The sequence below is a fragment of the Emydura macquarii genome, unplaced genomic scaffold (genome assembly GCF_026122565.2).
Source record: "Emydura macquarii macquarii isolate MOO-44397 ecotype Brisbane River unplaced genomic scaffold, CSIRO-AGI_Emac_v2 contig_212, whole genome shotgun sequence".
Lineage (NCBI taxonomy): Eukaryota > Metazoa > Chordata > Testudines > Chelidae > Emydura > Emydura macquarii.
This window is the reverse complement of record NW_027130349.1, coordinates 5,455,200-5,482,682: the sequence shown is the minus strand read 5'-3', so window position 1 is coordinate 5,482,682 and position 27,483 is coordinate 5,455,200. Positions and strand designations below refer to the sequence as shown.

General features: G+C 42.5%; 1 protein-coding gene across 1 annotated transcript; it reads left to right on the top strand.

Annotated features, from left to right (window-relative positions):
- The first annotated feature begins 218 nt into the window (after window positions 1–218).
- GATA6 (GATA binding protein 6) lies at window positions 219–27,483 on the top strand. The gene is made up of 7 exons (XM_067546773.1): window positions 219–417; window positions 1,707–2,629; window positions 8,110–8,276; window positions 12,168–12,293; window positions 13,417–13,504; window positions 13,593–13,699; window positions 25,941–27,483. Exons 2-7 carry the CDS (start codon window positions 1,726–1,728, stop codon window positions 26,106–26,108), a joined length of 1,560 nt encoding a protein of 519 aa, XP_067402874.1. The 5' UTR covers window positions 219–417; window positions 1,707–1,725; the 3' UTR covers window positions 26,109–27,483.

The following is a 27,483-nucleotide window of genomic DNA, read 5'->3' as shown; positions in this document are numbered from 1 at the left end:
GTGCAACTCTCGGAGCAGTCGCGGCTCCCCTGTCCTCAGCATTTTGACTGGCTGCTGGGTCTCTCTGAGAAGTGGGTCCTGCTCTCTGGCTCTCCCGCACTCGGCCCACATCATCACATCGGCTCCCGCTCACGCCCGCGCTGGGAGCCGCGGTGCGTCTGTCCTGTGACGAGCGCGGCTGGGACTGGCACCCCTCCGAGCGCGGTGTTTGTTTAGGGCTCACTGAATCCAATCAGGACTTGCTGGCTGCAGTTTTCCGGCAGGGCTGGGAGAGGCGCCTCCTCCCTCCTTTTTATACACGAGCCGCTCGCGGTTGCCGCTGGACTCGAGTTTGCCGCTCTCCTCTCCCCTTGCTCACTGGATTAAAGCCTGCCGAGACCCCACAGCAACGAATCCAATGCGAAGCAAGCACGAGAGGTTTGCTTATTGATTTGGTTTCTTCTTGCACCGCTTGATTTAAGTCCTTCCCCCCCCTCCCCGCCCCAGGGCTGGCTGAGGAGTTCTGCCGAGGGCATGAGGAGTTGCTCTGGACAAACTTCTGCTCTCTTTGCCTGGAAGCCTTATCTACCCCGACCCTTATCTCCCAGTTATCTCGCAAAGAGAGAGACGCATTTTGTGCCTATCTGCAAGGGGGTTTGCGTGTTGGCATTGATATTAATATGGTTATCTTAAGAGCCCCGGAGGTGGTTTGGGAAGCTCAGGGAAGGAAACTTTCGCCTGCGCTTTTGTTGTTTGAGAGGCTGACACTTCCCCCTTCTCCAGACTCTCTCTTTCGCTTTCTTCCCCTCTCTTCCAAGGACCTGGCACTGGGCTGGTGTGTGTGTCTGTCTCCGTGTCCGTGTGTGGCCTGTTTCATCTTGGCGGCTCCTGATGGCGGTGCGATCACCGCCGGGGCCCCAGGTTGTCTGCCATGCCGCCGTTTGCGTTTGTTGATTGTGGATTTGTGCCATTTCCAAGGTGTGCTATAGTGGTTTGGACTTGCAGCTCGGGAGGCCCCGAGTAAGTGGTGCAGGCTGGTACCAGCTTCCTCCAAAGGGTTCATGCATGCCTCTCACCCTGAGCAGATCGCATCTCCTGGGGAGGGGGGTTCCCTTCCCCTTTTTTGGTGACCTTTTGCCTGAAACAAACAAGAACGAGGGAAAGATACGTATTGATGCAATGCCGTGCGTGTGTTTCCCAAGAGCGACACCGTACCTGACCGAGTGCCATTCCGGATTGTTTCAGGGGTTCAGATGGCTCATTCCTTGGAAAAGAAGGAATGGGGCACTCGTGTAGCTCACAATAAGGCTCGCTCTCCCTTCCCCCCGTCACCTCTCATTGTCGAGCTGCAATGAAAGATAGAGGGGGAGAAATAAAGCCTAGCGCCAGGTTGTACCTATAACTGGGGGAAGCTGACCTCGGGCGGCTAACACACCCTGCCAGGAGACTGGATGTCCTCAGGCAGCGAGGATGGGGTGGGACGTGGCGCTGCAGGGTGATAATGACCTTTGCTGTCTGATCCTGTTCTGCTCGGGAGCCAGACAACCCCGCGGAGGCGACAGGAGGGATTAGAGGGTCCCCTCGGCTCCCCGGACCCCCTAATGAGTCTCATCACAGAGGGAGACGCTCGGTCCTGTTTGCTAACTCTGTTTCCCCCCCCCTTCTCTTTTGTGCCTCCCCCTCCCCCCACCCCACGCCTTCTCCTCCTCCCCTCCCCTCCTCCCCAGAGGCTAGACTGGGACCTGGATGGCCCTGACTGAAGGCGGCTGGTGCGTGGTGAAGCGCTGCGGTGCGGACGCTGGCGGCGACTCCTGCCCCTTCCCAGCCAGGGAGCCGGGCCCCTCTCCTCCGTCGGCGTCTTCCTCCTCCTGCTGCTCCCCGGGCGAGCGCCGCTCCTCCGAGACTCCGCAGCACGACCCCGAAGGGACCCGGCCTCCTCCCCCTCCCCTTCCCCTCGCAGCCGAGGGCCGGTCCCTGCTCGCCCCCTACGTGCACTTCGGAGCCCCCCACGCCTCCAGCCTGCCCAGCTGGGAGGACATCCTGCTCTTCACGGATTTAGACCAAACCAACAAGCTGATCTGGTCCAGCCGCGGCTCCAAGCTGAGCCCCTTCGGCGCCGAGCAGCCCGAGGAGATGTACCAGACCCTGGCCATCTCGGCCAGCCAAGGGCCGGCCCCTTACGATGGATCCGCGGGCAGCTTCATGCACTCCACGGCCAGCTCCCCGGTCTACGTGCCCACCACCCGCGTGGGCTCCATGCTGCCCAGCCTCCCCTACCTCCAAGGCAGCGGGGCCGCCCAGCCCAGCCACCCGGGCAGCAGCCACTCGGTGTGGCCCCAGCCGGCCTCGGAGAGCCCCTCGTACGGCAACAGCAGCGGCTCGCACCCCTCGGGCCGCTTCCCTTACTCGCCCAGCCCGCCCATGGCCAACGGGGCCTCCCGAGAGCCGGGGGGCTACAGCAACAGCCTCAATGCGAGGGACCAGTACAGCCCGCTGGCCAGGCCTCTGAACGGATCTTACCCCAGCCACTATCCCTCCTATGTGGGACCGCAGCTCACGCCGGCCTGGCCCACGGGACCTTTTGAGAACTCCATGCTGCACTGTCTGCAAAGCCGAGCCACCCCTCTCCCGGTGCGGGCTCCCAGCGCAGGTAAGAGCACGGGCCGGGGCTCCCCGGGCCCTGCCCTGCCCCACGGGCTTGTGTCTGGGTGACCGGCCAGCCCGGCTCTAGACCGACACAGCGCTAAGGAAATAGGAGAGGGAGAGAGAGAGGGGGTTTCTCTGCCAGGGGAGGGGGGCGGCATTTGTGTGTGTGGCCAGGCCGTGTTTTCTGTTGCAATGCTGGAGCCGTGCTTGTAGAGGTGGGTGGAGAGTTGAGGAAGCGAGAGGGAAGCAGATGGCACTGAAGTATGTGAGTCCTTATTTGTGTATCGTTTGCGGATGAGGAATCCAGGAGGTCTTTGGAGTAAATGTTAAGATCCTGAGGTGTGTTCTTATTTTTTCGGGGGGGAGGGGGTATAAAGGTGCCAATAGAAACCTTCTTTTTAAATTAGCATAAACATATCCTTTAATGAGTTGGGTAAATGTGAATCCTAAAAGGCTTATGACCTTCAAATATCTTTTGGAAGAAGTTTTTCTCTCCTGAAGGGACTGTGGTTTTTTCCGGTATCCCTGGAAGTTCTTTGACAAACCTATTCTTTTGGTGTTTTTGAGCGGTGTGGCTTTGGTGAGAATGACAGTGGGCAGGTAATATACTAAAGTGTCGTTTGGAATAAAAGTTACTGCCTGGATTGTTGGGTTTTTAAAAAGATGGCATCATTTCCAAGTATTTTAATAGGTATTATAAGTCCGGTCTTCTTTAGGGGAAAAAATGAATTGGTCACTTCCAGATGTCCCTTTATTGTATACGTGTGCTGCCCCCATATTAACATAATTCAATTAAGAAAGAGTGAAAAATGCAGTGTGAATTACTTCTTCTACTCGAAATAACCCAGGCAGGCAAATTACAAAGACTTGTTCGATGGATTTTTGTGATTTCCAGAGGGAAATCCAAAGCCAGTAAGTGTTAGTAATTTTTAAATTGAAATCAATGGGAATTTCTGTTTAAAAACTTCTGGCACAATCAAGCCCCCAGTAGCGGAATTTGCTAATGACTTTTTAGCAAAAGAAATTTTGTGTCATTACATTAACTATTGTTAATGTAGATTGTTGAATTGCTAATGTAGGGTTGAAGATTGAGTTACTTTGCGATGATTTTTGGTTATTGCAATCTCTTCAGCTTCTTTCAAACAGGATATAATTTTGCGTTTGGTTTTGCCTATCATACTAATAATAAATATTTTATGCACACGGATTCAGTATCATTTTCCTTCTTCCAAACAGAAGGTACCACCTACAAATCTTGTAATCGTTCCATAAACAATGCTTCTCCAGTACCCCAGTGCAACGCATTTGATTTAGGCATTTTAAGTCCCACTCTCACTAACATGACACAGAGAAGGAAGATGATTAATTTTTTTGAGACAGTAGCGAAAGAGCAAAGCAAAGTAGAAAACCCTCCTCTCAAGCAACACGAACGTTGAGTGTCAGGACTTTCAAAGTTAAAGTGTAAAAGAATGAGATAACCGTCCTGGATCAAAACCACCAGGGAAAAACCATAGCATCTGTCTAGAGAGAGGGCTGTGGGATTGCAAATTCTCATAGATGGGTGAGAGCGGAGGGAGAAAGGCTTCTGGTTAGGTCTGGAGAGGAAGGAAGGAATGGGTAACCCTAAACAGAAAGAGGTTAAGAGAAGGCGTGTTAGAACTGCACGGAAGGGCGAGAGGACACTTCTCTGACCCTGAATCTCTTTCTGGATCACTGACTGTCCTTCACAAATATCCGAAATACTTTCTTCATGTATTTCGCAAGAAACTGATTTGATTTTTTTTAAAATAAACTGTTAAAACAACATATGTCCGCGGTATATCCCAACCCGATCCCTACAACCCAGTCTCTGGAAAAGCGGTGATTACATTATTAAGTGCAACATGTTTAATTCCGGCCTTAAAATGGCCGGGAAAATAGTTCAGCTAATTTCACGGGTGTATAATTTAATGTTTCTCACTCGATTCCCCTATAAACTTTGCTGAAGATGAGTTTGTGACCTTGTGACCGAAAAGGTGTGGGCATATGCAAGGTGATGGTGGTGGGGCAAAGGATTGGCTGATGGAGATACAGAGGGTTAAGGTCTTATTGTAAAGGAAATAAGAGACTTCTAGGAAAGATCCAGACAAGGAACAACCAAAGTTTGTGTGTGTATTCGAACCACAAAGTGCAGGTTGCCTGTGAGTCAAAATCTTTTTCTCCTCCTACCCTGAATCAGGTGTAGACTAAATGAGTGTGAATGCAATCTGCCTATAGTATGTGTGGGTGAGCTAATAGCTTTCATTGGACCAATTTCTGTGGTCGAGAGAGACAAGCTTTTCAGTTTACACAGCGCTCTTCATCAGGTTTGGGCCGGAAAGAACTCTGTATGAGGTGTCTCGCTCCCCAACAGAAGTTGGTCCAATAAAAGCTATTACTTCATCCATCTTGTCTTTCTGCTATCCTGGGACCCACACTGCTATTAGGACACTGCATATATCTGAGTGAAAAATATTATCTCAGCACAAATGCCTTCTGTATGGTTTCCCCTTCAACTGGTTTATTTCAGAGGGTGTCAAGGTCTAGTATATGATTGATATAACATATTAAAATAGAAGTAAATAAACCGATTAGAGTCCGTCACAACTTGAGGTTCTCCTATGCTATCCCTTTGGTACAAATGTTCATTTATTTCTGAGTTCTCCGTAAAACATGCTTAGGGTTCCAACCCGCAGCTTTAACTCAGGACACATCCCCAATGACTTGGACCTGTAATATACTATAATAATGATAATAATGATGATATTTAGTGTTCTGGGTGCAGTATTGTAATACAGTCACTATACATGGATATCACTAATACAATTTACAATATCTACTATAGATTTGTGTCTCCGTACTATTTTCATGATGCTCCTTTATTCCCGAATGGGAACTCAAAGGAGAGAAATTATTAGTCCTTTGGAGAGAAAATCAAAGTTTAAAAATAGAATTTAAACCCCCCTACTGTTTCCATCACATTACTTCTGAGTAATGATAAAAAAGAGTTTTCTGTTTCTGCAAGTTCGGCTCGTACGTTTAAAACGGATCCAACTATTTCGGTTTTTTCAAATAAAAAGCTCCGCATTCAGAGCACAACTAGAGTGTCTGCCATCTAGCTCTTTTTTAAAATGCAAGCAAGAGTATCATGGAATTCTCATAACTGAATGGAATGACAGAATTCTCAGAACTTTACTTATAAAAGTTTCTAAGCTTTTACTGAATAATTAAAGCTACGTTCTCTTTTATCATAGTTATAAAATATATCTAGCATGAATTAAGAAAAATATTCAAAAGGTTGGAGAAATATTACCTCCATAGAATTTCTTTCCGTAGGTATGAAGGTAACATTTTAAAGTAAACAGTTGGGACAAATAACTGTTTAACTCCAGTGTCCTTGAAGCCTTAAGCATTTTACTGATTACAGGCGGCTTTTAGTGCAAAGATTAATAAATCTTAGTGATGTGTTAAGAGTTACAAGTTGACAGTGTAATTTGAACTGTGGTCTCTGGACTCTGCCGTGTTCTGATTTCATTTAAACTTGTATTTTTTGTAAATGAAGAGAGGAGAAAAATTTTCGGGGGGAGGGGAGGGCAAAGATACCATTTATTTCTAGGCGAAGTACATTTAGTATCATCAAACAGTTATATCAAACGCTTATGTGACATTTACAAGATCTCTTTTACTTTACAGAGCACAAAGCTAATAAGAGAAACATAAAAGAGTAACCTCACGACGAACAAAGGCAGGTAGAACAGGGCATTAGAAGGGGTGAGAATCAATTATGAAGCTACACTTCTGTAGCAATGGCTTCCTCCTCTCTTAAACTAGAAAGTGATATAGAAGTAAAACATTTAAAACGATCTCTGTACAATATGTGCATTATAAATATTTAATTGAACTTTAAAATATGGACAGATAAATCAGATAAAAGAATATAAAGGGTTCCAATGAAAGTGTTTGTTTGTTATAATTGGGATTTATTTATTCTTTGCCTAACAGATATCTTTATTATCTGTTTAGTAGTTATTAGAGCTCTGTGATAAAATGTTAGGTATTTTTCCACTTCGTGTATTTCTTAATAATTAGGGTGAGTTTCTCTGACATACACTAAGTCAAATTGTTGTTTCAACTACAGAGTTAGTAAAATCCAGTTAGCAAACACGTTCTTTGCACTGAAGTTTTAATAAGTTGTAAAGCTTTTTTCAGTAAGAATCTAAAAAGATCAGACACTTTTGCTCATTCATGACAGAGAATTATTTGACAATAATAACTTCACATCTAATTTACCGTTATTACAGTTAGACTCCCCAGTGGACTTTGAAACATGGATATTTTGGCAACTAACAATCATTTTTGATCACCCCTCCATATTTATTTTGTGAAAAATAAAGATATCCGGCCCTGTGTACATGCCTTTTAAATTTATTGCTTCTTTCTAGACAATACATAAAAAAAACAAATACAATAAAATAGCGCATCAGTTCTGATTGAAAATAGATTTCATTCAATTTAAGCATGCGGAAGGTTAGGTAGTAAAATTCTGCCATACAACGAATTCTACCAGGCTACACAAAACATGGTAAATATCGCAGAGAGATTTTCAGTTTAAAAATGTACACGAGTTCATTTTTAACTGGCCGAGCAGATCACACCGATCCTGCCCTTTTCACCCAGGCAAACTTCTCGTTGGGATCAACGTGAGAAGGATCGGGCCCCAGGGAAAAAAGAAAATTCCCTCCTTGTGCGTTAACTAATTTTTTTTTTGGCTAAGAATTAAAATGTTCCTCTCCCGTCTGTCTCTCCCCGTGTGTGGAATTTTTGTCGCGCTCTCTCGCCGGGGGCACATTTGTAACAAGGCCATTTTGATGAAAACCATCAGCAGGGGATGTTTTAAACAGCTGCGGCGGGGAGCGCTGATTTGCAGGGAGGGAGCGATCCAGAGCCCCTGTCTCTGCGCTGCGCTGTGACAGGCGCTTAGGGAAAGCCCCGGGCTGGGAGCTGGGAATTATGCGGCCTGGCCTCTGGCTTTAAGATCACGAGGAAGCCCCCCCGGGACAGAGGGTAAACGCGTGGCTTTATTTCGTCCCTCCCAGGCGCATTTTGCTGCCTTCCTCCTGAGCTGCGCCTGGGGTGACCAAAGCCTTCCCTAAAAGCAAATCAAGGAGGAAGCAGGTTGGGGTGGGGTGCGCGCCTGGGGTATCTGGGTCGTTGCATGACTTCGCTCGGGAGGCTGCTTTGAAAATGGATCTGCTGAGGATGAGTCAAAGAGGGAGGAAGCGGAGGGAAAGCCAAGGTCGCTGGGGCTGGGCAAGTCTCCTGCTGTCTGGTTGCGCAACGCCACGACCTCCCCCCCTCCCCCGCAGATGAAGCAAATCTCTGCCCACTCATTTCGGCGGCGCCGGCTGAGAGCCCCGGGGTCGCCTTATTATTAACTCGCCTTCGTTTGAATGTGTCCCCTCTTAGACCTGCTGGAAGATCTGTCCGAGAGCCGGGAATGTGTCAACTGTGGCTCCATTCAGACCCCCCTCTGGAGAAGGGACGGCACCGGCAACTATCTGTGCAACGCCTGCGGGCTGTACACCAAAATGAACGGCCTGAGCAGGCCCCTCATCAAACCCCAGAAGAGAGTGGTGAGTGAGAGAGTGCAAGGCCCCGTTCCCCATTCCAGCCCTCCGGACCTCAGAAACCGGAGTCACACCTTTTCAGTGTGAATGCAGCCCTGCTGATGTCATGGAATACTGCCCCTCCTTTCCCTAGCGTTTGAGACTGCAGCCCTCACTCACACAAAGTGCGCTTTAGCTCCCTCTGCCCTCTCACACAGTCCCTGATCCTGCCAGGAATGGACTGAACTCAGTAGCAAAACTCCCATTGACCTAACCTCAGGGCCCACAGTTTTCCTTGGAGTTGGTGGGGCCCACCATGCTCAGCACCTTGTTGGCTCAGACTCAAAGTGACCCTGTCTTGAGGGGCAGAAAATTAGTTTAACAAAATCGAAGGGCCCTTTTTAACACAGGTGAAGATGTGGGCTAACGTGTATTATTAGCCAAGCTGCGCCCCATTGTGCTGTAGCCTCGCGGCCTTCTTGTTGTCCTCCTAGTGCTTCAGGCCAGCTTTGGTGCCTGGCTCATGGTTAGGCCATAATTGGACTGGAGCATAAAGAGTTCACCCTTTGTGGTGTTATTTTAAATTGATAAACTCCCACAAAGAAGCAACATAGATTTTACTAAAATACACACTGAAAATACAGGAAGTTTCAGTTTTTTGTAATGTTGAATATTGTTTATCCAGAGGGCTAGAAATTCGTAAAGACCTACCTTGTTTGTGAAGAGTTTATTTCTCTGGATCTCTGGGATTTTTGTTTATATAATTCAAGGAAAACCAATTGTTTAAACAACGATAAAAGCCTTTGTTTTGATTTACTCCTAAAAATGTGCCATAATTTGCCAAAACATGCACAATAAAAATCAGGGGGGAAACAAACATTACAAACCAGAACACCAGTTTATAATTCAACCCTGGCACTGAAGAGGGAAGGAGAAAATTGAACAAGAGGGAACTGCAGACGATCCTTAATAAATCTGGGTTGAGGACAGAAAAGAAAGAGAATTCTCCTTTAGATAATTGTCATTAGTGGGCTAGTTATAATAAATGATGTTGACATAATCCAAACTGGTGTTTGGACCCCTGTGTATGACGACAGTGTGACAAACTGTTCAAACTTCAAGAGCCTTCCAATCACCCCAGCTGCTGCAGTTCCTTCACATTTCTACTGTATAAAAAGAAATGCCATTCTTTATATTAAACAACAATTCTATCATCAACATCTTTAAAGTTTTATGTAACTGGAAAGAAAACCCACTAGGCAAGCTTTTAAGAGCCACATTTTCTTCATCATGTCAACATTCATGTAGTGAAGTGCCCTTAAACCAAATAATTCATTAAAACTGAAAATTAATTACTGTTGGATGCTCAATTTCTTAACTGGTTATTTAGCAACTTTCATTAAGTAAGGTGTAATCTAATTAGCAGGAACAAGTGCAGCACATGGGGTCAGGTTCTCAGTTGGATAAATTATCATAGCTCTCCAGCTTTACTGCCATGGAACAGATATACCCTAGCTGAGAGTCCATAGTGTTTCTGGTTTTCACTTTTTTTTGTATGTGTGTGCATAAAATGCAGTAAATTGCAGCCATTTCAATCTGACACCTCAGTGAAACAAATATTTTACAGTGTTCTATGAAAAATGTAGTCATAATCTAGTCCAAATAAATACACCCAAATTATATGTTAAGTATGATTGTATATTCATACATTTGGAAGTATATAATGACAAATGTTTTGAAAATGATAAGCATGTTTTGGCCTTTGTCCTACTGTTACTGAAGTCAATGGTAAAACTGCTGCAGCAGGAAAGCCATGATTTTTTTTCATTTTAGTTCCAAAACATTTTGAAAGTGAAATAGTTTTTTAGATAAATTAGATTTTACTGCAACAGTGATGCAGAAGATTATAGAAACCAGAGAATATAAAATATATTGAGACTTATACCAATTTTCATGGAAACAAAAATAAAAGAAAAACAAAAAAAAATTATAATAAGATCCAACTATGTAAATTTTGTAGCAGCATGTCACTCACCAAGAAAGAAAATGCAACATATACATTGGAGCCAAATCCTATTCACCTTATACTTACAAAATTCTATTGATTTTAACAAATTTTGCCTTAGGAAGGTAAGCAGAATTTTGAAGCTATATCTTTCATTTTTTTTATTAATTAATCTGACAAATTCTATTTCATTATTAATTATTTGATACAGTACTTTCAGTATTGCCTTAAATTGGTACAGACTGAAATCACAGCTGTGGTACAGACTGAACCATGGGTACTTAGTGATTCACTTGGTGATTATCTTCAGTAAGCAACCAGTAATGACTTTTAGATTCAAAGTTCCCAGTCAAGGCAATTATATTTAATTTATAATTCTCTTTGCAACTGAGGTGTAAAGTTACAGCTCACTAATAAATGACACGAATAGATAGAAGTCAAGATACTTGATTATAGCGCTGAAAAAATACTGGTCATTCTGAAAACATTATTTTTTGTTTTCTGCCTGGCAGGTGTGGTATCAAAGGTCACCAGATATGTCGAGCAAACTAGCAGTAAATGATACAAATGGAAGGGCGTATGCCCAAGAAATTAGTTCTTTTTGTGGACTCTTAATTTATGGTCATGATGGGCTGAATGCTGTGCACTGAAACTGACTGCTCTATGCAATTCTTTTCAACCTGCAAATATAGCTAGGCCCTGATTTTTTGACATTGCAGTACTTTGTAAAACAACAGATTTATGATGTTGCTTGAATTCCTTGCTTGTGATGAATGTGAAAGAGAGCGCTTGTTACAGGAACTTTTATAACCCATTCACCTTCATTTCATATGTTTATGAGGACTGGCTTCACTTATGATATATAGTCTGCTGTCATAAAGTGCTTTGTTTTATGGTTATTTCTGATATAAGGTTGCTTCATCTTGGCTCCAAACTCCACTGAAGTGTGTCATAAATGGCTTGTTTATAATATGGACCTTGCTGTCACACACCAATTTACTGACTTCCTAGAACATTCACACAGAGAGAGAGAGAGCGCTATTCTGTAAAAGCATGTTCCTGAAGTATGTTGTTTTTCACTTGGTGATAAATATGTTTTTACAAAAATGACACTGTTTGTTGTACATATTAAGTCCCTTTGATATCTGTTCCATATTCCTTTTCCATGTCAAAACACAAGTTTACAGCTGTCAGCCCTTCAGGTGAAGTTCGGCTTGTGAGAATGGAGCTGTCTTTTTGCTTTAAACAAAATCCGTGCCGTACTGGAATTTTCATTTTTCACGACTGTTGTGCTGATGTAGGAAGGTCATGGAAAAGAAGCTGATTTTTTCTTAAGCCAATTTAAGGCAATACTTAAAAAGTAGGCAATTTAAGGCAATACAAACAAGTACTGTGTCAAAACTATTACTTTCCAGTAGCACATTATGAAAAGGGAGAGTGCTCTGAAAGTTCCATGGCAGAGATTTATATGCCCTGCCCAGTTTTCATTTTGATGGAAATCTAGTGGAAAAACTTTGCAGTTGCCTTTCATATCCAACTTATCAGAGGAAGTGATGAGATCCAGTGATCTTAACACACAACTAGTGATCAGAAACTATTGAGTTCTAATCTTGCCTCTGTTACTGGCTCTCTAGAATTGGGAAAATCACATTACCTCTTTGCATAAGTTTCCTTGTCTGTAAAATGAGGATAATAATACTTACATTTCTGCGGGGGAGGGAGGTTGTGAGACTTAGTTAAATCAGGTTGTTGAAGCAGCATTCAGAAGCTAAATGTTGTTATGCTGACTTTGCTAACTAGTTTACTGAAGCTATTGTTTAAACAATGTATTCCTCTCTCCAGCTGCTAAGTGGCAAAGTACATTTGTTTATATTTGTTTGTTTATTTTTTTGTTTACTTGTGCTTGCCCCTAGCCTTCATCAAGACGGCTTGGTTTGTCTTGTGCCAACTGTCACACCACAACCACAACCCTGTGGCGTAGGAATGCAGAAGGCGAGCCAGTATGCAATGCCTGTGGCCTTTACATGAAACTTCACGGGGTAGGCAGCTATTTCAGTCCATGTTTAATGCCTGTTTAGTAAGGGCCCAATCCTGCAAGCACTCCTCAAATGGAACATCCATTGTCTTCAGTGTACTGAACACTGATAGGATCACGCTCCACGGGCTTAAGTCTATGCTCATTGAAGTCAATAGCAAAGCTCTTTTTGACTTTAATGGTGTAGGATAAGAGCCTAAATAAGGCTATATTAAAAATCCTGTAAATATATGTTAAGTTGAAGAATAAGAGAAAAACTATTCAAAATGTCATATTTTAGTATATAGTTGGTTATACTTTTTCAGCAAATGTGGACAAATAATGTTGCAAGAAAATAAATGTACTGTGAATATAATGGAATACATTTAGCTCTAGGCTCTGGAAATCTTATTAGTAAAGTTATGTACATATATAAGTGTTTGAAGGATTGGGGTTTTAGAATTTATCAATACTTTATCCAGCATTCAAAAAGAAAGAAATTAAGTGATGGTTATAAACATTACAGTCATACCATGTACATACGTCAATTATATTTTCAAAAGCTTTTTGTTACTAGGTAAATTGCATACATTTTGAATACACATTTTCTGCTTAAAAGGTACGGTAATTGGGCCTTCAGTGATCCAGACTCCAAAACAGATATTCAGGCATTTTCTGTGCATAAAGATATGAATATGATGCATTAGTTCACGTGGATAACTATTTAAAATAATATATATCATGTTTTACAGACCCATCCTACAAGCACTTATGTCAAGGCCTGTTCATTCACAATTGGAGTCAGTAGGAACAAGACTGGGCTCTTCAAGTGTATATGTTTTCCAGGATCAGCCTCTAAATCATTAGGATACAATCCTGTTGTCCTTACTTAGGAAAATCTCCTGTTGACGTAAATGAGAGTTTTGCCTAAGTAAAAACTTAAGGCTTTTTGGAATTGCTGCTAGAACACAGGAAAAATTAGTTGTTTGTTGAAGAGTAGAGTCTATATAATCCATAAAAATGCTTTAAAATATTTGATTTTAATTGATTTAGTTGGTAGCACAATTTGATCTTATGTTAAAATTTGTCTTCTGCTGAGAGCAGTACATGCAAAACTTTATGATCTGTGTGGATTCTTTCCCCCCCAGGTTCCTCGGCCTCTTGCCATGAAAAAAGAAGGAATTCAAACTAGAAAGCGTAAACCAAAGAACATAAATAAATCAAAGGCGTGTTCTGGTAAATATAGTAAGAGAGGATATTTGGATGTAAGGATTTTGTCCTACTGGAAAATATTTGTTTCTAATCACTGTTACTGTTGTTGCAGGCAACAATAATAACACGGTTCCTATGACTCCAACATCCACGTCTTCTACTAACTCAGATGATTGTAGCAAAAATGCTTCCCCTAGCACACAAACTACAGCCTCAGGGGTAAGTGATAAAATAGTATCTTTATTTGTAAGCAAACTGATCACTGTACAATATGTTATCTCAACTTTTATCTTATCTGGCAGTACAATAATCTAAACAAACTTTTCGGTTTTGTTAGCTGATACTGGAGCAAGATTTTCTGAGGAAATTACATATAAATGTAAACACAACGACAAGCTGAAGTACTTTATAAACCTCTTAATTAAGATCTATATAATTTTTATGATTATATCAACCAAAGCTTAAACCAAGACATTTTGTCTTGAAGAGTTTAGATTGTTTTATCTGAAAAACATTGTTTTAGACATAATAGCAATGTACGGCATAGTGACAATATCAATAGCATTAGTGCACATAACACAAATTCCTTGAATGCTGGCCAGCGTGCATGGATGTTCAAAGCACCACCCATCTCATCTCTTCCAAAAGTTGTTTAAAAATGTGCACATGCATATGCACACATAACACACCCCCCACGCATAATTTTAAACTCCCAGTAAAAGCAACAAAACTCATTTGTGCTGTCTGTATGCAGGCAAGATGAACTGAAATGTGCACTTGTGGCCTGATCCAAAGCCCATGGAAGCAGAGATGGATTAAGATTTATTGGGGCCCTGGGCAAAAAGAACATTCGGACTCCCTACACCTCCCATGCCATGGGGCCCCATCCCCTGCTCCTCCTCTTCCCCCCTGAAACCCCTCCCCCTGGTCAGGCCAGGCCAGAAGCTGGAGCTGGGCTGCAGTAAGAGTTGCCTAGGGAGCCAAAATTGCTGTGGGGAGCCCCAGACCCTCCACTTGCCCTGAATGGCGTGCCTTGGAGGGTGGGGACACAGGCTGGGGGCTGCTCTCGGGCAGCCCAGCTCCCTGCCCGGGTCTGGTGGAGGATCTGGGGCTCCCTACAGTGGCATGGGCTCCCTGGGCATCTCTTACCACTGCCTGGCTCCGGCTTCCAGCCTGGCCAGGGGGCGGAGCCATGGGAGAAGAGGAGGCTCAGGGGCGGGGCCACAGTTCCACTTCCACAAAGGTTCCTGCATTCCTGCGGGGGCCCCCAAATTGGCCCCCTGGGCCCCGTGCATTAATCCCGCCACTGCATAGAAATCAATGGAAAGATTCCCACTGGGAGTGGAGGCTGTTCAGCACTTCACAGGGCTGAGCCCATGCGGTGCACAGAACCATACTTTGTTTACTTCAAACTCTTATGTTCATCTATGTTCTAAAAGTCATCATACACACAACACCTTCTTACCACCCACAGATCATCATTTGGGATAATAAATCCTGTAGTTAAAGTTTGAAAAGAATTTCACTTATAATCTCTTTTTGTTTATCTACACCCCCCCACACACCCCTTCATTCTTCTGTACCCTTCATCTACCATATCATTTACTTTAAAAGATACCCTTAACTTGGTAACACCCTTTCACTATTCTTTTATTAGTAAAAAGAAACTTGTTTATAATAATTATGTTTCAGTATGTCTGTTTCCCGATCCAAATTCCTTCAACTGGTTTCTTTCCTGAAATGTGCAGTTTCACTGTAAACAAAACAACACAAAACAAAAACATTTCAGCAAATTTTGTGGCGTGTGGACCTGTTTAGGATAATACTGCTCATAATCAGAGATGCTGGACTTTTGGTTCTGATGCCATCAAGCAAGATTATTAAAGGGCTGTATTTGACATGGAAGAATTCAGAGAGTTAAAAAAATAAATAAAATGCATGAAAGGAAGGGAAATTTGAAAGTGAAACATTGGTCTACAAGTGGAAAATGGTTGGGTTTCAGGCTCCCTCTCTTCTCTACCCTCCCCGCCACTCCCTTCCCCTCCCCCAAACATTTGATAAGAAAAACTGCTTAGTTCTAAATTCACCACTGACTTCAGTGGGTAACGGATGAGACCCTAAACCAGTAATAATGGCAAGTAATCTCCCACCTGTGCATTTTGAGCCATGAATGCTCATAATGAGTATTGAATTTGTGAAATAGTTGGGGTAATGGCACGTACTATATATATCCATGTCCACTCAGTTGATCTTATAACTTTGTTTGCTTTAGGCAGTCAATAATAATTAACCTGTGAAAGGACCAGGAGAGGCTAGAAGACTCAAGCAGAAGGTCATGGTCTTTAAGGCTTGATCCTGCTGTCATTAAGTCATTGGGAGCTTCACCATTGACTTTAGTGGAACTAAGCTCAGTCTCTGGGTCTGAATCAGAGGACGTGCTGCGCATGCTCAAGACCTGCTGAAGTCAATGGGAATTAAGGGCATTCAGCATCTCAGAGCAATGGAACCTAAATCCTATCACATGTAAAAAATAGTATATTAATGCCAATCCTCTTTCTCCCTCCCCACCCATTTTGATATTTTTTTCATGAGTTTAAAGCGGATGGATTGACAGCTATGCTGTATTTATTATTAGAACAGGTACAGCTCAGACATTAGCAGTGCGAGCTTCCCTGTGTTGCTCTATGTGCGTCAGCTGGAAGAACTACTCATAGGGATGACTCCAGGCCTATTTAGTCCTCAGCTTCTCTAGCAAAAAAGGTTATCAGTTAGGGCCAACTGCGTTTTTGGTGTTTTTGTAATGTGGACACTTGTTTGCTGGGAATTATAATGAACTATATATTGTAACAACCTCATTCTGTGTCGTTCACTGTACTGACACTTTTTTTGACTGTCCTAATTCTTATGCTTTGAGGAGCAGGAAAATGCCAAATTGACAAAAAAAAAAAAAAAGAACCAAAATACATTAGGGAAAAATATATGAAGTTTTAGAAACTATTGCCTGAAATTCACAGAAATGTTATTGCTAAATGAATCATTTAGAGAATATGAATTCCTTTGCTGGTACAGAAGTAATTTATTATGCTTTTGTGGGAGGCTGCCAAAAGAGTTCCTCGCAATGTGGAAATCTAATGGAAATGAAATTCAGCAGAATTTGTGTCGGCAACATTCATTCTCAGCCTTGCCTTTTCCATTTCCTTTTAAAGTAAAATAATAAGAGAAGGAGGAAAAAAGAAGGTATTTATCATTTAAAAGGCAATTACTCAATTGAGTATCTTTGAAACTCTACATTTCATACAGGGAATTTTACTGGATGCCAGCCTTGAGAAAAGATAGTGGCTTAAATGTTGATTTTATGCCTTACGGTTGAAGAAGTTAAAAAATTTAAAAGATATGATTGATTAATAGAAATGGGCACAAGTTATAATATATGGATCCAGATCCAGACTTAGAACATCCCCAAAGTTTGTAAGTGTTTGCATTTGAGATTTTGGGATGCCCCATTATAAAGATGGGGTTATTTGCAAAATTCACATCGGAATCTAGGATTTGAATTTGGTCCCATTTCTGTCTTTCTGAGGAGTATAAGTACCGAGTTTTCTCCATTATTAATATGGAAAAGAACCATTTACATGCTATATGAACTTGCTTTATATCCTCATAACAGAATATTTGAAACTTTCAAAACATACTGCCCCTATATCTTGAAACTTGCCATCCCATTAATTCCACCCTTGAATGCACAGAGGAGAAAACTGAACAGAACAATATGCTGAAATAAACTAATAAAAAGTGTATACTCCCAGTCCACACCCTTGTGTAGATGTGCCGAGGCTGCATGGTTGCCAGCAGTACTCCATTACCCCATTAGGACACAACACAGCGTGAGGACTGTTATAATGTCTGCTCTTGATGGCAGTAGATGGAGACTCCCTGAGCCAGAGCTGATGTCTGTGGGTACACAAGGACAGTGAGGGAATTCTCCCTTCAGAAAAGCATTGGGCTCATCTAAGAACTGAAAGAGGAGCCACTAGAGCACTGCTGCCCAACCACTTATCTGTGCCTGGTGTTGGGATTACTCTGGCCATTGTGTCTGGATCATAAGATATGGCACACTCACATAGCCAGTTGTCTGGATGATGTAAACCCACATCAGAGCACAGCAGCCATGGCCCCACTTCTCCCCCTTGTCACCTGTGCAATGAATAGGAAGCTTGATGTCTCAGTGGGAATCAATGTGCGCCACAACAGGTGCCCTGTAGAAGCAGCCTGGATCGTGTCTAGATGTGCTGTCTTTTAAATCTGTTTTTTAACTTGTGGCCGGGAGAGAACACACAAGGTAGCCTCTTCTGCCTAATTATGCTCCCTTGTGGAATAGACATGATCACCCTTTCTGCAGCATGTCAGTACTTTCTGTGTCCAGTGTTCATGAAAAGCACCCGGGCTTGCTTTCACAGGGACCATGACCATGCTCTACATTTTGTTTCACCTTACACTCCTGGACAGCACTTCTTTTGAACTTCAGCCTGCATTATGGGTGGACAGAGAATGACAGGGTCCTTTGTCTATTGTCCTGCTTATGATAAATTTTAAGCATACTAGGCCAGTTATTGCCTCACTTACCCTCATACAGCCCAAGCAATATATTGGAACTGAAGAAAACATTCTTATCTGGTAATTGAGTGTGTGTGTTTTTATGTATGTGTATGTAGCTATATGTGTCCATTAATGCATATCAGTGCAATTTTATGAGCCTGTGCAGCAAATAACTGGAGTCAACACTGTGTAATTTAAAATCTTAGGGACATTTTTTGTTTGTTTTTGTTTTTTATTGAGTGGAAACAAATATAAAGTTTTCTCAGAAGGACCATAAAAATAAATACCATGATTGTCTAATGTAGGGCCTTGTCTTGCAGTCCCTGCGGAGGCAAAACTCCCATTGATTTCACTTGGAGTTTTGCTTTTATAAGGACTTCATGATTGGGTCCTTAGTGTTACAGTAGTATGGACAACAGTCTTGCCATGTTGGAATGCTGGCTCTCTTTTGGAAATTAAAGACATATTGGGCATAGATTTATGTTGGTATAATATGAAGGACAGATCAGAGTAATGTAAACTTACACATTTGTAGTAGAAGTAAAAGGATTAATTACACCAGCATTAAAAATATAATTTTACAGAGTGGTAAGGTCACTAAATCAACAGGGTTGAGTATTTGCTATCTTCATACTTATTTTTAAATCAATCATTATTAAGACAAGATTACAGCAGGAAAGAAAACAATATTCAGAAGAATAATATTCAGAGAAAGTGCTGTGGATAGGGGTTTGGGAAAATGGAGGGACACTGAAAACAGAAAATTAAGGGAACCCAATCATCTTTACCAAAACAAGTTTTATGTAACAAAGAACTTTTGTAAGCATGCTTTGAATAAGAAAGGTTATCGCTGAAGCCAAGTGAAGCCACAGTAACAGAAAAGGATGCACATCATTTATGAGTAGAAGCAGGCTTACTATAGATCTAGCCATAAAACAGCAACACCTAGAATTTTATATAGCACTTTAAATTTTTAAAGCACTGTAAAAGTATTAACTAAGGGCCAGCTCATGGCTCTTAGTTAATCCCTAGCTCCCTCTCCCCAAATCTCCTGCATGGCCTCTTTGGCATCTCCACTGCCATCATGGGGAGAGATAATAGGCTGTATGTCTATTATTCCCCCCCTCAGCACAATGCAGATTGGTAGGAAGTGGATTGAAAGAGGCAGGGAATGGGTAGAACCTTCACTCTGTCCCCTGATATTCTGGCCCTCACAGCTGAGTCAGTGCATGGGGTTAGTAATCTACTACTGGTTTCAGGGCCAGTATTCACAGTAGATTACTTCCCTCTGGAACAAGTGGGAGCAGGGAAGGAATTGTGTCTCTCCTAGGCTACATACACACTGACGGCAGCAAATTCGCTGCCGTCAGATCGATTTTTCTGGATCAATTGAGCGGCAGGGAAGACACACTCAGAAGTCGATCTAATAAAACCACTTCCCCCAAAACTGTAGCTGCGTCGACGGGAACGCGTTTCTGGTCAGCATAGCACAGTGGAGACAGCGTGCTAAAGGGAAATTATGAAGTCGACAGCAGTTACACAAGCTATGCAGAGTAGCTTACGTAACTCCCGTCGACTGCCGCCGAATTTCGCCGGCAGTGAAGATCTGCCCTTAGTAGGCCAGGCTGCCTCTCACTAGATAAAGTTTGCAGCAGATTTTAAGCGCAGTGCCAGTTAGGCAGAAGATTCACTAAAACTTTAGGATCCCACCCTGCCAGATCCGATTCCTTGATCTTCCTCCTCCAGCCTGACTCTCTTTAGTTTCTGCCTCTTGGACACACTCTTCCTCTGTGCTTTGGCTGCCCTGACTTTTCCCCTAAAGGCAGACACGAGGGATGGAATTCACAAGGGTAGCTTAGGCTGAGTGTTGCTGTGCCCAGCGTCTATGTGCCCTGCTGCCAAGTGTATTCTCTACACCGAATTAGATGGGGAGAGTTAGGAGCCTAAAAAAGGGATTCATAGAAGCCAGCTCACTGAGCAGGAAGCTGCCTAAGTGAGCCAGTAGGAAATGCCCAGGAGAGGAGGTGACCTAAGCACCTCCCCGAGGGGGTGAGATGCCTCCCTCCGCTTAAGAGTCACAGCTATGAATCCTCTCCTGGAGTCAAATACCAAAATCAGGTCAGCCCAGTCTCCAATAGTTCAGTGGTTAGCGCACATGGTTAGGATGTAGAAGAGCCAGTTTCAAATCCCTGCCTCATGTGATGCAAATATTTGACCCCAGGTCGTCCACCTCCTTGGTCTGTAGTAAAGGTTCCCACACTTTTTTTTTTGCTGCGCCACCCTTCAGTGATTCATGCCCCGTGTACACCCCCTCGGTACAGGGGAGAGCACCAGAGACCCCCAAGAGGCAGGGGAGAAAGGGAAATCCCCATGTGACCAGTGAGCTCCAGGGCACTATGGCCAAGAGGAGAGGCCAGTGGGGAAAGCACGGATCCCATGGGTTTGGTTCTGAGCAAAGGCTACCTAGCATAGGAATAGCTTCTCAGTACCACAGGCTGCGGGGAAGCGTAGGGCCACTGGGTATGAGAGGACTCTAGTGCCTGGCCCTTCGTTGGGCAGCAGATCCAACCCCAGGGAACACCTCCTGCCTAGCTCCCCTCTCTGTGGCAGGGCCCCCAGGCTGGGCCCCGTTGACAGCAGCAGAACTTCCCTGCCTCCCATGACCACCCAGCAGTGCTATCACCTCCCTACCCTGGCCCTGTTCCCCCAGGGCAGCTCCCGCTGGTTGTTGTGTCACCCCTTCCCCAGCAGGGACTCCATATCCACTATGTCCTGACACCTGCTTCCCCAGCAGAGCCCTCCCCTTGCCAGTCCCTTTCCCCCACCCTCACAGCTGTGGGGTATGCAAGATGCCCTGGAGGATGGAGGGTGGGGGTGCCGCCTGCAGTCCAGCCCACAGCAAGATTCTGTCATTTCTCAGCCACATAGATGCCATCTGGCGAGAGCACCTAGTGCAAGCAGCGCATGGCAGCTGGGGGAGGGGCCTAGCACCTGCAGGATGGCCCCGCTGTGTTTTGGTTAACAAAGGCCTGGGGGACGAGAATCCTGGGGCCAGCCTTCTCCTACCCACCCTACCCAAGGGCACTCTCATCCCCCTGATACACTCATTAGGCCCGGATTTTGAGAATCTAAATCATGGATTTAGTAAGGTGCCAAAGTGCCCTTTGTGAATCCTATCTATGGTTTCTCTCTGAATATGGCCTCCTCAGAAATTCAGGCCTGGATCCAGAGAACCTGTTTTGGGACCTGATCCTGGGGCTGTGAAGTCAATGGCAAACTCCCATCAATGTGAATGGGAATAGGATTGTGCTCTTACAACGTCCCTGGAGATGCCAATCTGGTTGTCATTTTCTATTTGCAAGGCAGGGAATCATGCTTCTGAAAACTGCCCAGTTCTTTCTAACAAGCCTCATTTGATTTTCTTCAAGAAGTTGCAGTTCAGTTGATTATCAGTATTATCATGAAACTTCAACAATACAAATTCAAGCTGCTAACATTTTATTAATAGGTGCCAGCTCCTCCGCTGGTGTGAATTGGAATAGCGCCATTGATTTCAATTGCACTGCTATGGCCATTTACACCAACAGAGACCTGGGTACAAATAACCAACCATAATACATTTCCTTTGTCTACAGAAGTTAGGGGACTAATAGCAGAGACGTTTACTCATGAGCAGACCTGGGTGACCTAATGATTCAGCCATGCCTATTTCACAGATTATTTTCCATGTGTAATTTTGGGAACTGCTCAAATTGACTTTGTCATTCCATTAACTGGGAGTGGTTTCCAAACTGAGGTTCCCTGCCCTGCCCATCCCCTTCCGCCTTCCCCTCTCCCTCCCCCCACACCTTTTCTTCTCTCCCACTTCATACTGGCTCATTTTAGGAGCTGGACCCAGTCTGGATCAGGCACTGATATGCAGTCTTCAAACAGGAAGTGCCTCCGCATTCTCGGATATCTGAGGGAGAGTTAGCAGATAAGCCGCAAATGAGAACACAAAACAGATCTCTCTGCTCTCCCCTTGTAGAATTGAATCAGGGAAAGAGTGAATTACTCTTTCCAGACAAGGAAAAACCAAGTACTGGAGAAGGAATAATAGCAGCAGGGATGGGTGAATGGGAACCTTTCACACTAATTTCTAGTGTCCCAGGGGGTTTGCAAAACTTGTTCAGATTTGAAAATATTGTTTTCCTGTAGTTTAAACTCTTTCCTCTAAAGGGTATTCAGTGTACTTTAAAAAATTTCTTTCTGGCTAAGGGGGAACCTGTGTGATATATTAGGGATATAAAAGCCTCTTCCCAAAATCTAGGCTGTTCCAAGACCATTAGAGCAGAACAAATTACTGGATAGTTCTGGGGAAGGAGAGGAGACTCCCATGGATCTGACAGTACGCCACCAAAGGAAAACATTATCTTTCTTTTAAATTTTATTTATTGAATTTATTTGTCCTTTATTTATCATGGCAGTGGGCTTCCACTCTGTGCTAGCTAGGTCTCTATGCCATTTAACACTCTGCTGAGATTACCAATAAAGACGCCAATTAGACTGGTATCTTTTTGTGATGTGGACAGTTATTCACTTCAGATTGGAATAAGAGCACCAAACTCATTTCACATGGGCCACTGAACAGGCATCAGATAGTAAATTTTGTTCACTAATGACAGAGCAAGATTTGAAACACCAACCTACAGGTGAAAGGTTCCCTGGTTCAAATCAACCAGATTTACTCAGTTTTTTACTTAAGCAAAACTTTCCAAAGATTACAATGGGCATTTTGACTGAGTGCATGATTTTTCTCTATATCCCATAACCAATGACATAAGCTATATGCTACCACAAGAGACCTGAAGTAAGAATGACAAGGTGGTTGAGGTAATACCTTTTATCAGACCAACTTACCTCTACTTCAGGTAAGTGCTGTGTAAGCTCAAAAACTTGTCTCTTTCACCAACAGAAGTTGATCCAATAAAAGATAATGCCTCACTCATCTTGTCTCTTTAATATCCTGGGAGCAACATGGCTACAACATCCCTGCAAACAATAATTAAAGTAAGAATAGCAGCCATGAGTACCATCGTTCATTCCTTGCACACCCAAATGCCTATTGAAATCAGTGGGATTTGCACTGTGGTATTGTTATTATATGAAAAGCAGTGCAGCATTCAAACAAATTATGAGAGATGATGGAAAAATTTTTGACAGAAATATTTTTCATCAGAAAATGCCATTACTTTTCACAGGGATGTGCAAATTTCAATGACATTTTGGTTAGAAAAAATTTGAAATGAAGCATTTTGATAATGTCCAACCATTTTATTTCGACATCTGAAATTGAATGTTTGGTTTTATTGGTTTGAAATGACGTTTTGCATCAAAATTTATCTTATTTTATATTGTATTTTTTTTAAAAAAAAGAAACATTGTGATTTAATCTAAATGAAATGTTTTGATTGACCTGAAATGACCTTTTAAAAATTTTTGGTTCACAGGACATTTCAAAATTTGAGGTTTTTTGTTCTGATTTTTTAAATTTAGGAATTTTCCACTGAACTGAAATTCTTGTTTCTGTTCAGCTCTGCAAATTATCCATAAAATGGCTTTTCAGAGGGTACAGGATTCTGATGTAAATAAAACATTATGAAATATTTGAATGATGCCAGGATATATGGACCTTTTAAGAATGGACTCAGGTTCAGGAGTAGCAATAAATTTGTGTCATAAAGTGCACTGTTTATGATCAGATAACTTTATATTACCTTATAAATATTTATAACAATAATCTATTTTTGTTTTACTGAATAGCAGTATAATATCTGATAAATAGATACAACATAAAGATGGCAGGAGAAAAAAAAAGTATATTTTTTATGTTAGCTATATAGCCGATTGGTGGTCAAAGTCAGATCTTCTGAATTATTTTTTATGAACATGGATACTATCTGAAGTATTTAAAAAACATTTTCATTCATTTGTTAGTGTACTTCCAGAGGCAATTCTTCTTCAGGTTACATCCATGGAACCTTACTAACTTTCATGAGCTCAGCTGAGGGGGAAACTGGACCCCAGTTTATGACAGGCAGAAAATATCAGCTGATCGCAAATACCTCTTTCAATGGACAAAGATGAAGTTTTACCTGGGACACATTTGTGTCCTAGTGATGGATCTTGCCACCTTTCACCAAAAAGACTCACAAAACATTGTGGGAAGCAGCCCTTGAACAAATGTGCAAATTCTCATAAACACTTAAGCAAATCTCTGCTTTTTATATATGAGAATTGCTAAATTTGGCACAATTCAGGGTGAAGATCTGAGAGATGGGCCCGAGGGAGGTTTTCCTTTTGTGTGAAATGATTGGATTAAATATGTGTACTTTTCTCTTAAATAACGGGCAGGCCGTTTCTGCAGTTACACTGTCAGATATTCCCTTTTATAGGAATTTGGTCCAAAGAATATCCATTTACAAGTAAATTAAGATTTTAAAGACAATTTATCCAAGAGTTAATGTCTCATGAAGTCAGCTCTTAAACATTTCCTTTATTAGGTGAAATGTTGCCTTTTCCTCTGTCTGGCACTGAAGTCTTCCTTTTCAGCAGATCTGTAGGCCGAATGGAAAAAGTGGATTGTTTTTGTCTTTGCAACTCTCCATTTTTCTGTCAAAATAAATGGACTATTATTAGATTAGGGAGACATGTTCACCAAACCTTTCCTGTGGTTTGTCTCACTGATTTAGATCTTTGTAGGTTGCAGTGGATGGGAGGGTTGTAACAAATCCATGCACTCTGAGAACTTCATGGTTCAAGCTCATCATAACCAATCCAAACTTTATGGTGACAGCAAGGATGAACTAAGACCCTCTTGATTTGAAAGCATAGGCCTCTGCCACTTGAAATAAAAGTGCATCTTTGTTAGCTATCAGCAGTCTGGGGTTGACGTCACACATTTGAGTGGTTCTGGCCAAGACTTTGAGAAGTGACTAATTATTTTCGGTACCTCTACTTTTGAGGCATCTGAAATGAGTCTGATTTTCAGGAAGTTCTGAAAACCCACTTTCTGAAAGTCAGGCCACTTAAGTTGTCTCAAGTTGGGCACTCAAAAATGTAGGCACCCTAAATCACTAGCCACTTTTGAAAATCTTGACCCATGATTTTAGGGATCAATAGGGTTTATTAGGGGTTACTGGTGCATGCGCGTGCTCACCACACACTCTTTAGCACATTACAATCTAACCATACTAATTTCTATTTCGTTCAGCTTGTCCAGATCTCCCTTTTACTGGTAGATGATTTCCTTTTTTTTGTGAAAGATAATCATGTAATATTATCCAAATGCTAATAGCTCTTGAGGTGGGATGATGCCAACATAAGGGTCCAAGGCCCTGGCTGGGATGATTTAGTTGGGTTTGGTCCTGCTTTGAGCATGGGGTTGGACTAGATGACCTCCTGAGATCCCTTCCAACCCTAATCTTCTATGATTCTATACTGATATAATCTTCTGTGATTATATACCGGGGAGAATGCGCTGGCTGTCCTGATGGGATTTCTTTTTCCAGTCAGAGGTTTTGAGGTACAAGAGTGTTAGAAGGGGATGAAATCCTGATCTTTCATACAAAGCCCAAGCAAATAGGCTCTGCTTGGAGTCTGATGTACTCAGTGGACAATAACATATCTGCAGAATTCTTGGCTTTGTGAAACCACAGAGAAGTGGTGCCCACAGAACACTTACTTCTAGTAGCTTTCATGGAGCTTTGGCTTAATTTTTCACAAAGGCAAATTCTTTTCAGCTCGCCAGACTCCTGGTTTGTTTAATTGATAGGACTGAGTTTAAAGCACATTTATGTTTTTTTCCCCCTCCCCTGTTCTCCAGGCGGGTTCTTCAGTGATGTCTGGCCAAGGAGAAAGCACCAGCCCTGAAGGCAGCACACTCAAGTATTCAGGTCAAGAAGGGCTGTATACAGGAGTCAGCCTGACCTCCACAGCTGAAGTTACAGCATCGGTGAGACAGGATTCCTGGTGTGCCCTAGCTTTAGCATGATTCAGAGAAGATGAAGCTGGATACCTGCACTGGGCTGCAGCCTTTAGACATCCACACGTGGTTTGGTTTTGTTTTATTTTTTCAGACAGTCTGAGCAGCAGTGAGAGTGCTGGCTAGAACATTCCTCTGACATTGTTTTTGTGCCTTAATGATAGAGGTGTTTTTTCCAAAGAGGTTCTGCCTTAGCATCCAGCTCCTCATCTATGCAAGAAAAACAAGGGAAAGTGAATCTCTACCAGGGTAAAACTAATACAGCCAAAAAGAGCATCCTAGAGCTATTGTTAGGTTCCGGAAATACATCTTCAAGATATCCAGCAATGCTGCCTTTTTGATTGTATGTTTGTTTTCACACTCTCACCTCCCCCAAAAAATCTGATTGGTATAGTCATTTTTGGGAGATAGGAGAAGCATTTGCTGATAAGGGATAGTGAGATAAATATAAGAAAGCGTTAATGTGCGTATTGCTTGTGCCAATGCACACATCGTGAACGAAACCTTTGATGCCCTCTCACAGGTCAGATCTCTTGTTAGCACTGTCTGTATCCAGTATGTCTTCATTGCTCTGTCATTCTCTTGCGTCAGAGTTCAAGTACACCCATGGAGGAAATCACAATGTTTGGTACAAGTCTCTCAAGGTCGAGTCGGTTAATGAGATCTTTTGTTTAAAATATTTACTCACTTTGCAAGACTGCATTATAACTTTTAATGTACACTGTGACTGAGGTTTATGAAAGTTCATATTTTGTGACTGAACTCTGTATAGTCAGTCAGAATTTGTAAACAGGGTAGCAATCAGATATTTTTCTTCCATTTATAAAATAATTGTTTAAAAAAAAAAAAGAAGTGCAATTTGCGTTGCAGCAATCAGTGTTAAATCATTTGCATAAGATTTAACGACAGTTTTTATATGAATGAATGAATGTAAACATTTTAACTTAATGGTACGTAAATAATTTAAAAGAAAAAAGTTAACTAGGCATCCTTATGCTTTTTTATTGCAACAAAAACATCCCACTTTCTGTATTTCCAATTGTTAAAACACAGTTTTCAAGAACAAACCTTCTCTCAGGAACGCCCTTATCCATTTGCTCATAAGTTTTGTGCAGAAAAGTAAACGCATCCCCAGTGTTTTGCCATTGAATAAGTATGTGCTGGAAAGATACAAATTGCAATGAAACGTTACTACCTAACTGATACATATGTAAATACTCCATAAGATATTTAGGCATCTTTAAGATTTAGGATGCAATCTGTATAGTGTGACTGACCCATAGTTAGGTTGGTTTACGTTGTTTTTAAAATGGGATGTCACTTGTAAAGGTGTTCTTTCATCAGTGCTTTACAAATAAAAGGGTATTGTTTTTTTTCTGTACAA